Source organism: Danio rerio, chromosome 2 (genome assembly GCF_049306965.1).
Source record: "Danio rerio strain Tuebingen ecotype United States chromosome 2, GRCz12tu, whole genome shotgun sequence".
NCBI lineage: Eukaryota > Metazoa > Chordata > Actinopteri > Cypriniformes > Danionidae > Danio > Danio rerio.
In genome coordinates this window covers 23,527,294-23,541,201 of record NC_133177.1, presented here as the reverse complement: position 1 = coordinate 23,541,201, position 13,908 = coordinate 23,527,294, and the positions used below count along the sequence as shown (strand labels likewise).

The following is a 13,908-nucleotide window of genomic DNA, read 5'->3' as shown; positions in this document are numbered from 1 at the left end:
TTACTGTCATCATGGCAGAGATAAAATAAATCAGTTATTAGAAATGAGTTATTAAAACTATTATGATTAGAAATGTGTTGAAAAAATCTTCTCTCTGTTAAACAGAAATTGGGGAAAAAAATAAACAGGGGGCTAATAATTCAGGGGGGCTAATAATTCTGATTTCAACTGTATATCCTGAGAGGATCATATTCGAGTCATACATTTGACACTGACATGTCTCAATACTCTTCTTTAGGATTTACCAAACATGACAACTGACTAACAGATGAGATCAGTGAATTGAGATGTGAAAACTAATGTGTTTTGACATCAATACTGGAAAACAAACTAGGGATGCACTCAAATGAAGTTTTAAGCCAAAACCACACTTTAAAATAATAGTGGTATTTAAAATGTTTAAATTGGTAACACTTTGAAATAGTGGTCCATAAGTGAATGTATTTAATGTACTGAGATTCAGTATTTAGAACGTTGAGTAGGGCAACCCCCTTGCCATCGAAACTAATGGGTTTCATAGACCTGGGCTTTCGAGATCCTGCGTGAAATACGCTTTACACTGCACAGTGATGATAGCTGGGGAGAGAATAAAACCAAAAGTGCCATTTCAAGGCAATAGTTTATGGTAGGATTGTCGAGATACAGGAATTCAGTACCAATTGTAACTGAAATCGTAAAATAAACACAGCTGATTTGCCTTAGAAACGCTCCAGTGTGCCTGTCTCTGTGGTTACACTCAGTAAACAGCGGTGAGTTCAGTGAACCGATGACCAATCACAGTCATTTCTGTTGAGCACGTGAACATAATAGCAAATCAGCGATGTTTATGAACATGCTCAGCAGCACTCAAAGGTTAGCGGGATATGAACATTTTTAATAATTCAGTATCAATTGGTACTAAACTCCAGTATTGTAACAACCCTAGTTTATGGTAGCTGAAAATTCAGTCCATACCTAAAACAAACTGATTTATAATGAAATCTTATGAATGTGGATTGCTTGCAATGCCAGGTTATCGTTAGCACGTAATGAGCTCATTTTTGTAAGTTATCAGCTTTTTGGAGTGAATGTAAACACGCTCAGTAAAGTCAGTCTCTTACCTGGTGTGGCACCAACTCATCATATCCTCTGGTGCTGCCAGTGGCACAGCAGGCCATGGAAACAATAGCAGAGCTGGGCAGCGAATCATACACAGAGCGGATCTACAAAACAAAACATCAGAATAAGAACTCATTCACTAAGCTCCATCAATTTTCAGTATGTTTTTGATTTGCTGTACCTGAATGGGGCACTCGTTGTCATGTGTGACGTCCAGAAACATTGCGTGGGCAATGCTGGGCACCAGAGGCCTGAGACTGGGCTGAAGAAAAGCTCCCACTGGTTCTCCTCCATACCGATAGACCAGCCTGCCCTCCTCATGACTGTCTCCTGCACTCATCGCCTCTATAACAGCACAAAGAATGACAAGTAACAGCAGGCCAACAATGAGCACTATGTACTGATGAAACTTTTATTTTTCTTTTAAAGTACTCTCTGCTCACCAAGGCTGTAGTTATTTGACCAAATGCACAATAAGAGAAGTCATTGTCATAAAAAGTGACAAAAAAAACATTTCAATTTGAGTTCATTTCATTTTGCTTAATTCCATGTTTCAAAGCTGATTTTTTAGAACAATTACTCTAGTGTTTAGTGTAGTGTAATTATTCAGAAATTATTTGTCTAGTCTGAGTTTTGCAGCTGGAAACATTTTGAAAACAGTTGTTGCTGAGCATGATGTCCAGATCTTCAGTACATAATGACTTATAAATCAGTCTCTTTTATAGCCATAACTATTATGTGACATCACAATACTTGAAATATAGAGTACAATTCAATTAAATTCAAGTTTAACTGTACAGCGTTTTTTACAAAAGTCATTGTTTAAATGCAGCTTTACAAAAAGTTAATGCATTACAATCAAAATCAAAAAAAGGTTTGGTCAGAAAAAATTAAGGATATTAGTTACCATAACTTTATTAATTACAAATAACTTGAACTAATTAACTATTAACTAATTACTAATAACTTTAACAGTTAAAGTTATTATGTATAAACATAGTTAACCTGTAGTTATATCCTATATAGGTGTGTACATATTCAAGGAAGTGTATTTGTGTATTAAGTGTATGTGCTGTCCTCAAAGTCCTCGGATGGTTGGCATTATCTATTTCAAGTCAAATGGAATACTGTTAGAATTCTTGTAGCTAGATTAATGTGTCCTTTTTGAAACTTTAATGGTCTACGGTAGAATAAAAAAAGTCATACAGGTCTGGCATTACCTGAGGTGAATATTTGACGAAAAGCTAAAAATCAAAGTCATTTTATCATAATACAATCAAACTTTTATCAAAATTTAAGTGAAATTAATGTACACTTTTAATAAACTAAATGCACTGAATTTATAAAAAAAAATTACAGTAAATACATTTAAAATGTTACACAAAAAAATCTATTTTTATACATACTTTCAATTCATCCTAAAAGTGTATCACAGTCCACAAAATCATTAAGCAGCACAACTGATTCCAACAACAATAAAAATATGATTTTATTTATTTAAGCATATTTGACCATTAATCTTATTATTAATAATCTTTTATTAATAATGCTGGCGCATGGTCTAACAGAGTTGTGCTTATTCTCTTAATGAGTAATGGGTGTGTTTTGAGCATAACGCGCATTAAACCAATCAGAGGCTCATCTCTCATTCCCTTAAAGAGTCAGTTGTATTGCACCATGGCGGACTTACATGGACTTACTATACATGGCGGACTCTGTAAGTGAAAAAAATAGATGCTTCACTATCGAGAAAACACTTAAACAGACCATCTGCAGCGCGAGGATAAAGAATGAGCCTCTTCCATTTGACCTCTTTACTTTCTCCTTTTCTTCACTTACTCCTTCACTTTCGTAGAGTAAGGAAACAGTGTTGTACGCACTCCATTGAAGACATTCATAAGCCTACATATTTTGTTTGTTAAGCGCAAACACACAAGTCCTATGCCCCATATGGTCCAAGACCTGACAGGTGGACAAATGTAATCTAGTTTTTATTAAAACAAATACATATATGCATATATTAAATAATACTGGTAATAATAATAACATTATACAAACACAAATTGTCATGAATAAACAGAAAAAAAGCCCCCCAAAATGAAGAAGGCATGAAGGCAGGGGTTTTTATATTTATGTAGAAAATAATCATTTTTGTAATATGTTAATCCTTTAAGCTTTTTTAATTTGTAAAGATTTTTGAGTATTGTTGTACATCCTGTGTGTATTAAGCAATGGGAACACAACTAAAGCGCACAACTAATGCCCTCTGTGACTTTAGACCTGCTTTCAGCTTGTCAATTGCGCAGTCTATTTTAGTTTTTCAAAATAGCAAAGTGCCAACAATGCGCCTTAACACACCTCTTTTCTAGACCTGTACACCCATGACACCACAAAGAGGCGCACATGGATTTGCTATTTAAAATTAGAACTGCGTTGGGTCTGAAAATAGCAACACATCGTGCCACAAACATCTTGCGCCCGGTCCTACATTACATTACATTTTATATTACATATTGAATTTGATTTAGTTATAAAAATGATTCATATTAAAACACAGTTATCTTAACCTGCAACATTTTTGTACAATTTTACTGTATTTTTGTAAAGGGATTTCACCCAAAAATGACAATTTGGTCATTATTTACTCCCCCTTTAGTTGTTTCAAACATGTTTGAGTTTCATTCTTATGTTGACCACAAAAAGCCTACTGAAAGAACAATGCTGAAAATCTGTAACCACTGACTTCCATAGCATTCGTTTTTTTTCTACTATGGAAGTCAATGTTTACATGTTTTCAGATTTTTTCTAAATATCTTAATTTTTATTTAAAAAACAAAAACAAAACTCTTAAAGGTTTGGATCTACTTAAGGGTGCATAAATAGTGAGATTACATTTTTATTTTTGGGTGAACTGTCCCTTTAACAAACAAACCTCTACCTTGGCGAGCATAAGAGACATAAAAAATATAAATGTAAAGTCCTTCTGACCCCAAACTTTTTAACAGATATGTAACAATTCAGTATGTTCGACAATGGAGTTAGATTTCACATCATGTTAAAGCAAAACATAACAAAACAGCCAGGGTTACTGAAAGGCCGTACCTCTGATAAGTGAAGTGATTCCTAATCTAGTCACAAAGACATTATCCAGCTCCTCGCTGCCAGTGAAGAGCTCAGCCACCACATACAGGTCAGGCCTGAGTCTACGGGCGGCATCCAGCATGAACTGCAGCAGGCAGAGTAATGGCCACACACAAACACACACACAGCCAAACCACCGGTGTTAGTGTGTCAGGTGAGGTGGGTTTAGAAAGAGGGAGAGTCATGCCCCAAATAAAGTCAAAGTAAGCAGGAAAAAAAATGTTTTGGGGGGGATGTAAATATTCAGGAGAGATAGAGGGAAGGAACAAGTGAAGCAGTGCAAAAAGAAAAAGAGACAAACAGATAAGAAGACATTGTTAGTGTCATGCTTAGAAGATTCTCTGGTACCTCTTATGAGACTGGTTATTCCCAGCCGGTTTACAAACACATTGTCAATCAGTTCGCTGCCTGTAAAGAGCTCGGCTATCACATACAGATTGGGTCTGACTGATCTGGCTGCCGCTAGCATGGCCTGCAGGGCACAACAAGTGGTAAAAGTGAGAGGCTGGAAAACTGCCATCTGATGGCAAATTCTTTTGTTGTGTATTATTACTTACAAGCGAGGATAAAAGAAGCAAATCATCAGAGAGTTGCGGTTATGAATGCGATCGCAAGTCAAATTTTTTTCTCTTTCCTTTTTTAGTTCTTTAAATGTGTGCTCTTTGTACTGTGTATATCGAAATGGTTGTACTGACCGAACATTTTACAATACTGTCTTTTTTGGTTTATTTATGTTACATTTTACTATATTGTCAATGGTACTGATCATCTTCTGTGCACTGTTGTCATTAATCTGACCTTACTCGCTTCACTTAATTAATTAAATCTGATTCCTGCTACATACCGTAATAGAGTAATGACAATTAAAACATAATAATTCTCCCTGATATAATGAACACATGTTTGATAAATATTTAATGTTTATGCTGCATTGTACCACACAATTATTATTGTTTGAGTGAAAATTGAGACTTAAAGGGATAGTTCACACAAAAATTTTAATTCCGTTATTATTTGCTCCCCTTTACTTGTCGGAAACCTGTAACCGTTGAATGCCATAGTACGAAAAAAAAAACAAATACTATGGAAGTCAATGGTAACAGGTTTTCAGCTTTTTTTCAAAATATCTTGTTTTGGGTTCAACAGAAGAAAGAAACTTATAAAGCTTTGGAATCGATTGAGAGTGAGTAAATTGTGAGTACATTTTAATATTTGGGTACAAATAGGATTCAAGTGGTTCTTAGATAATTTCTTTAAATTATATAAAATATATATATATATATACAATGAAAGTCTAAATTATTTGCCCCCACTTGAATTTGTTTTCTTTTTTTTAAATATTTCCCAAATGATGTTAACAGAGCAAGAAAATTTTCACAGATAATATTTTTTTCTTCTGGAGAAAGTCTCATTTGTTTTATTTAGGCTAGAATAAAACCAGTTTTTAATTTTTTTAAAAAACATTTTAAGGTCAAAAATAGTAGCCCTTTTACAGTTTTTTACAATTGCTATGAAACTTTTATCAATACATTTAACAAGTTTCCTAAACTCTTAACACAGTTAGCACAAAGAAAACCCAAAACAAGACATGAGTGTGCTTTCTAGATGGGAATCAGCTGTTATATATATATATATATAACCGCAATATGAGTCTCTCATATATATATATATATATATATATATATATATATATATATGAGAGACTCATATTGCGGTTATATATATATATATATGACAGCTGATTCCCATCTAGAAAGCACACTCATGTCTTGTTTTGGGTTTTCCAATCACATGATCATATGTTCTAATAGAGGACTCTTGAGGTTTTTGAAAGGAACATCAAATAACTCTGTCACCAATACGTCCATGTAAGATTATGCATTACAGTCATTACTGTACTATACACAGTGTGTTTTGCAGTAAACTACTCTTTAAACCTGGAGTTCATTAGTACATACAGTACATATACGGTACAGCATTTGCATACACTGTGTCTAATTACTTTCAGAGAGTCATGAAGTTAGAGGCCAATCAAGTACTACATGAAATTTTCAATGTTGACAAGGCTGGGGATGTCGCCGTAGAAAAAACATAATAGGCAAAAGGGCCACAGTTACCGTGCCGGGCCACAGAAGATATCAAGTATATTGTGTATGAGAACATGTGGCAAAAGACAGGGCAGAATATAAGATTACTTTGTTATTTTATTATAATTGTGGTGCTTTTTCTGTTTGCAGTGATGTCCTTCTGCAAAAAAGGTCTGTATTGCAGAAATTCTGTGTAAACTGTAAATTTTATAAAGCAATTTTTTTTCTTCGTTTTGTATAGAATTTTTGCCGTAAATGAAAGAAAATGCATGCATTTACTTAACCCAACAAAACAAAACAGTAACGAGACTTCAAATATAAGGGCAGAGCTGACACATAAACTAATGCAGTTTCTGTAATTTTAACTGATGCTGGTGTTTTTATTGTCAGTGTGTTCTGATTGACTGAATGTTTATGTTGGAAGAGAACATGTGTTTGTGTTTTGAACAATAATTTCATTTTGAAACATGATTGCAGGGTTTTGTTAGACATGGTGTAGTGTGTTCGTTTATTATTGTATTTTGAAAAGTAGTTTAGAGGTTAAGTTTATAATGTGTGATTTTGAGCATAAAATTAACAGTTCTGTCAATTGTGTATTTTAGGTGTGTTGCTGCGTTAAGAGTTTAGCAAACTTGTTAAATGTATTGAAAAAAGTGTCATAGCCATTGTAAAAAACTGTAAGTTGTATTTTTTCGATTGTCTACAGAACAAACCATAATTAAACAATAACTTGCCTAATTACCCTAACCTGCCTAGTTAACCTGATTAACCTAGTTAAGCCTTTAAATATAACTTTAGGCTGTATTGAAGTGTCTTGAAAAATATCTAGTCAAATATTATTTACTGTCATTATGGCAAAGATAAAACAAATCAGTTATTAGAAATGTGTTAATAATTCAGGGGGCCTAATAATTTTGACTTCAACTGTGTGTGTGTATATACGTTATCCGATTTCACTATTAACCAAACTTTAATTTGTCACAGTTAATTAATCTTAAAGGCTTCTCAACACAACGTTTCTGCAAGGATCAAAACTGCTGCAACTAAATAAAGTTATGCCAACTGTGTGCTAGTTTAAAGTTCTGAGCTTGTACATTGAGGCTGATATGCATGCACACTGGATTAACTATGGCTGAGGTTATTAACTAAGGGCCGTTCACATATTGCGTCTTTTGCATGTGCAAGTTTGTTACTTCCAATGGAGGCTCGTGGCTTGGACTTTTGTTTATATATATATTATTTTGTGATGTATTATTTAGTTACTGAGCACCAATAAATAACAATTTAAAATATTTGGAGCTTTCATGTGATTTTCTAAACTGGTAGTGTTTTGAAATTAACAAATGCGTAATAATCCGGATAACTTTGAAACTGTGATTATTCCTTAGACTATTATTATACCAAAACCAAAATCTATAATCGTTGCATCCCTAATATACATTAACAACCACATATTTTACCACTTTTTAATAGAGACAATGGGTTACTATGACATTTTAAATGTAGTAAACTGATAACTGAAACATCAGCATCACATTTTCTTTTTATATTTTCATGCTGAGCTTGTATTATTACAAAAATTACATAGTACAATCTCTCGTCTTGTTGAAATGTATTTTTTCCCTAATGGGGATAAGATGTTAGAGAGTTTTACTATTCAAACATCCACACTTGTCAGCTAAAATGTAAAATCCTTAAAAACTTTTGTAATGTAAAAAATAAAAAAATAAAAAATTGGAAACTGGAGAAGCCGTCAAGTGAATAGCATGACCCTTATACCATCACCAATATATCATTGCACATACAATTGAAAATAAGCCACACTCAATATTTCTTAATGTAAAGTACAGCAAAAGACAGATCAATGGGTGGAGGGGGATCGTCATCAGCCAAAATGCACTAACCAAGACAGTAACTAACGAGCTCGTCGTATAAAAATGTGTGTAGAGAGAAAAAAAAAGAAAAATCAATCCTGCCCCCCCTTGTCTAATTTTCATCTTTACACGTAGTTAATCTCAAACAGGTTATTCATCTGCAGTCTAGCCAAAAGCAATAATGCATCTTTTGACACTAAAGCAGTACCTCAGCCACATGCAGTGGAGTTGAATGGCAGTTGTCCAGACGCACTCCCACAAAGTGCTTGGCAGTGATTTCGGTGTATTTTTGCATGTGGGCCCACAGGTAGGGGCAGTCCTCGGGCCCGCTGCCATAGCGCAGTTTAACGCTGTCGCCCCAGCAGATCAGCTCCCTCCTGATGTAGACGTTGGAGCCTGACCAGAATGAGGAGGAGGAGGAAAAGAAGAAGAAGAAGAAGAAAAAGCGACTTTTTGATTCACCTTGCTGCCAAAAAGGCTTGTCAAGTGCTGGTAATGATTAAGGTTTGAAAAATGTGTTGATATCGCCACCTTGTGTTTATAGTCTGAATGACATCACTGCCTAAATCCAATTCTTTTCTGGGGTATAATTAATAAAAGATGATTGTGAAGAAAGTAATACCTATAGTTACTGGTCATCTTGAGAATTAAACTTAAAATAGTACAGTATAAAATAATTCAAGAAATACTGTGACAATTTAATTACTTTGATGTGTCCTTTCCAAAGAAAACTATTAACTTAAATATTAGATACTGCATTTTTTAAGGTCACTTATGGAATTATTATAAGCATTATTGCAATAATCTAAAAATAACAAGTACCAAGGAAGGTCTAAATTTAATGATTTATAAACGTTAACGTTTAATATTAACGTTTGTTTTTCTTTTCTTCAGTTGTTTCAATTATCGATATATTATCAAGTACTTGTCATTTGAAAACATTTAGTCACAGCACTAAATCTGGAAGAGTGTGGAGATTTACATGCTATTTTATCCTGTTTAGAATTTAACTGAGCATTTAATTGTCATTTATAAGGGATTTAAGAAGCATAAATGGTCCTCACTTTAGATTAGGTTGCAAAACTGGATGAAGTTGAGTTAATAAAGCTCAGTTAATATAGCTCAGTAAAACTTGGTAAATGCCTGAATAATAAGAATTATAAAATGTTAATTTTAATAGTTTATTAACCATTTACTAGCTTATTCTGAATGATCTTAAAAAACACCAACTATACTGAAATACCTAGTTTGTAAGTAATGCAATACTTAATTTAGAAATGGAAAATAAATCATTAACAAATTATGAAAGTACAGTTGTTAAGCACATTATAAATGTAGTTATAAGTCAAGATTACAGCATTTGTAGCTGCAGTTATAAACTGCATACTAACATCTATTAATTTAGAATTAGTGCTTAACAGATAATGAATTCACTATTTGCTAATGCTTAATAAATGGTTCATAGTGTGTAGTTATTATAAAGTGTTACCAAAGTATATTTTTCACTAAAACAGCTCTTTTAATAGTACATTATTGCAAATGATGTATTTTATTGGTATTGTTATTTTTAATAAGGATAAACAAATAGACCATTTCAATGTGGTGATGCCCATGAAAATTTCCTGCTTGTTGGCAAAGTATTTCATAACTGTAACAAGAGGCAATTTAATCATACATTCCTTTTAAAACAGCTCAGCTACCATAACATTATCTATCAATATGTGAAACTTTTTACATTCTCGGGAGCAGCAGAAATTAAAAATGTTAAACAGGAAATGCATAAGGACCATTGTTATTGTTTACATCACTCAAAATGATCTTAGGTAAATAAGTGCAAAGAAAGGCACATATATTCTGTATGTTCCATATGTAAACAACTACATTCACTACAGTATTAAAAAGAAGCATGTTACAAAATTCTGTAAGACATAAGTTAAAAAGAAAGACTGGCAAACCTGGCTCAGCGAAGTTCCTCAAGGGATCGTCCCCCATGACCCACCCGTTGTGGGCCAGGAAGTGACAGGACTTCTCTGGTTGATTAATCAGCTCCAGATCTTGCTCCAAAGTTGTCTCCTCGAATGGGAAAGTGAAATATCTGCATACAAATGAAAATTATATGTACTTATTAAAATTATATACATGCATATCTGTGTGTTTGTGTCTCTAATACATGAAAAAAAAAAAAAAAAAACATGAAACCTGGTAACCAGTGGATGTTTCCTGGTGATGGGGCCCAGTTTGGGTCCATGGTCAGCCAGTCTCTCATAGCTTACTGTTCCATCAATGCAATTAGTAGCCTGAAAGTATAGAAATGACATGATGGTACAGACTACACTGAAATTAGAGTTAAAGGTGCAGATTGACAGGTATTGCAGTCTGAATTCAAAATGTAGGAGAGAGTTTTTGTTTTTTCACCTGGACCCTCTGATGACTTATGCAAACACAGGTTGCCAGATTGACACCAATAAACCAGAAGGGGTAAGCATGCCTGACAATAGAGCCTTATAATACAAGCTGCTCAGCTAATGTTTGCATTTGCAATATTTATATTATTTTCTAATAAAAGTTTTCAGAGGCTGCTACTGTCCTACTATCTGTTTGCATTCATGTCCACAAACATTGAGGCAAGACTAACATTAAATACTTTGTTTTCCATGAGGCCAACCCGGGATATTAAAATATAATTGGGTAAACTGGCAGTTGGCAGAGTTACTCAGGCCAAAACAAAAACAGACATTACCACACTGAACGCTCATTTTCAAAGTAGTATAACTGACTTTTTAGCATTGTTTTACAGATAAACATGTTCACTTAGCATGTTCCTTAAATATCTTATTATAGAACTTCTGATATCTAAAAGAGTCAAAACGTACACAAAGCACCCTTAAGTGTAGAGAAAGACTCACCTGCTCCTGGTGGTGCTTTACTTCATGAAACTGCTCCCCATTGAGTTCCTCCAGTTTCCTCCTTAGCCAATTACAGCAGTCTTCAATGGCACCAGGACTGTTCCTACAACATAAATCCAATATATAAGTCGCATATTGAATACAAAATGCATAATAAACAGTCTATGGTTATCGTAAGTTCATACTAACCCATTGGGCACAAAGAGTTCTAGAGCCGTGTTCATGTCCACTGTGTTACCAAAGCGTCTGTACTGAGGGTCTTGAATGATCTTCAGCTGCTTTTTGCCATCAGTCTTGCTGCTGTCTGGTTTGGCTCCTGCATGGACAATATCAAATAAACCACTAAAGACACTAAAAGCCCTCATACTTTAAGCAAAATGAATGGTAATTGTAAAAGTATGGACTTCTGCAGAGTCTAGGCAGAGTTCTGAAATTAATTACAAGTGCAGGATGTTGGTGTTTTTTTTTCACACAACCTGCATAAAAGCCTTGACTACATTTATTTGGCAAACACCAAGTTGGTGTGGTGATTTCTTTGCCATCAGAATCTACATATCTAAGATTTAATCTTAAGCAGATCAATCATAAAGTTGATTTGTAAATCCTTTTTGGTCACTGAAATGCACTTTGCAGCCATTTACATCAGAAAAGATGTGAGGTGCAACATACAGTCTGGAGGTGAAATTCCATTGTTAGCCCTAAAAGGGTCTGGGTTCATTCTACGTGAGTTTATGACACCTGGTGCCAGCGTGTTTGCTGGTGAAAGTGACTTAAAGACATTCCAAAGAAAAAAAAAACACCATCTTTGAACCCCCACACATACAAAGACACGCACTATTGAAATGAAATCTTAAAATTTAGCAAAAAGTACATGTAATGTGTTTGTAACTTTTGTATTCTCTTCATTAATACTCTCTTAATTCTTACACCTGTACATGCCTTTTTCAAGACACTTGACAAACTAAGAATGCATGAATTATGTTTTAAGTATTTCTAAAAGAGTCAAGTTTGGTGTCATTCTTCTGCATACATAATTCTACAGCTCATGATCTGGGACATAGGATGATAACTTGTATGCTTGGTGTAATGTCGAACCATGGGTTATAGTTTTGTCTGCATGTCTTGGGATGGTACAGACCAGCAAGGAGGAACAAAGAAAGTTTACCACATGACTTTTCCTCTCACGCCATTGGTCAGTCAGGAGAGACTGGGAGTTATCCGAGCAATACCTTTTAATACCTGTTACAACCCCACGTCATCGCAGAAGGTCGCTGACACAAAGGACGGCCTGTTTCTGTACCTCGTGACTCACCTGAATCCACGTTTCTTATTTTCCGACAAATGATAACTTAGATAAAAGTTTGCTCAGTTTATAAGACTGAGTTAGAGTTAAAACTTCTATTCATCTACTTCACGTAAAGTAGCTATAATTCCATTTTTAATTAAATAAGTAATTACAAGTCATTGTTATATTTATATTGGTAAATTAACTAAAAGTAATTCTGAATATTCATTATTAATAGTAATTTGTTATTATTGATCATTAATATGCATAAATTGAGCTAACTGAGCTACAGAGGGATCTCATTAATTGAAAATAACATTACAAGTTTGTTTCAGTATAAAGGCCGTTTATCATTGACTTGCTGACAAAGACCGTCTTTTTATGTTGTGTTGCGGTCCAATTTAATTCATTATGATGATTCTACCAGCACTAAGGCGCATCTGAATCTATAATGAGATTTTAAATCAGCAAATTTCACAAGCCACATATGAGGATGCCACATAAAAATACTAGCATCTGAGCGAGCATTTGAATGATTATGTGAGACACTTATTTTAGGGGTTGTAGGATTACATGCTCAGACATCAACTGTAAAATTATCTTTATCCGAAAGCATGTGCTTAATCGCAAACTTACATACATCCCAAAAAGAATCAAATATAAAAACAAATAATGATACATTGTTTGCTACAGTAATATTGCTGTCCAGGTATTTCAAACTCTTTTTAACCCCTAAGAACTTCACTTTTAGAGTTTCAGGGACTCTGAATGGAAAGTTCACCCCAAAATTCTAATTACTGAATCATTTCCTTGTGTTGTTTTAAACATTTATGAGTTTGTTCTTCTGTTAAACAAAACAAAAGATATTTTGAAGAATGCTAGTTGCTGAGACCCATCAACTTCCATAGTAAGAAGAAACTAGGAACTAGGACTTCCATTAACAAGCATTCTTCAAAATATCTTCTTTTGTGTTTAACAGAAGAAATAAACTCATAAACATTAAATATTTGGAAACACTTTAAGGTGAATAAATAGTGAGATGAAGAGTGAGTAAATAGTGACATAATTGCCCTTTTTGGGTGAACTATGCCTTTAACATGCATGTCTGAGGACCTTCCAGGAACTTACCGCTCTGAAGTAAAGCTCTGAACTGCTCCACCAGCGCCTCTATTTTAACTTGGAAGAATTCCCACAGTTTGATCTTGGGAAACACCTCCTGCCAGAGAACTCCTCGAATGGCCTGGTGGGAAAACAGAAATGAACAGCGCATTATATTTTTCTTTTCTATGGCTTCATCAGTTGCTGAATAGCTTACATGGAGGTGTGGGTGATCCTGGATGAGAGCTGGCAGACCACGATCTTCATATTTGCCATCAGCTATAGCACAGGTGACGTGCCACAGGGCTCTGTCCAGCACCCAGGCCGGTTTCAGATGAGGAGAGTTTACCAGGTTATAACCACACTCTGGATGCTTCTTAATCCATTTGCTGTTAGAAGCTGAGAGAGGAGGGGAAAAA

General features: G+C 34.5%; 1 protein-coding gene across 15 annotated transcripts in view; it reads right to left on the bottom strand.

Annotated features, from left to right (window-relative positions):
* Positions 1-13,908, bottom strand: part of agla (amylo-alpha-1, 6-glucosidase, 4-alpha-glucanotransferase a) — a 54,861-nt gene that overhangs the window by 25,964 nt on the left and 14,989 nt on the right. For 7 of the 15 annotated variants that reach the window (XR_012388746.1, XM_009298483.5, XM_009298484.5 and 4 more), the window contains 10 exons: positions 13,707-13,888; positions 13,520-13,631; positions 11,296-11,422; positions 11,107-11,209; positions 10,400-10,497; positions 10,156-10,295; positions 8,409-8,596; positions 4,201-4,324; positions 1,280-1,443; positions 1,101-1,202 (listed from right to left, as the gene is read on the bottom strand). Coding sequence is in view for 14 of the 15 variants with exons in the window: in XM_009298483.5 (XP_009296758.1) it covers positions 1,101-1,202; positions 1,280-1,443; positions 4,201-4,324; positions 8,409-8,596; positions 10,156-10,295; positions 10,400-10,497; positions 11,107-11,209; positions 11,296-11,422; positions 13,520-13,631; positions 13,707-13,888 (1,340 nt within the window). In the remaining variant the exon portion in view is untranslated. Of the gene's footprint in view, positions 1-1,100; positions 1,203-1,279; positions 1,444-4,200; positions 4,712-8,408; positions 8,597-10,155; positions 10,296-10,399; positions 10,498-11,106; positions 11,210-11,295; positions 11,423-13,519; positions 13,632-13,706; positions 13,889-13,908 lie in introns of all 15 variants that reach the window. The other 8 variants (XM_073920035.1, XM_073920046.1, XM_073920050.1 and 5 more) reach the window with 3 other exon arrangements.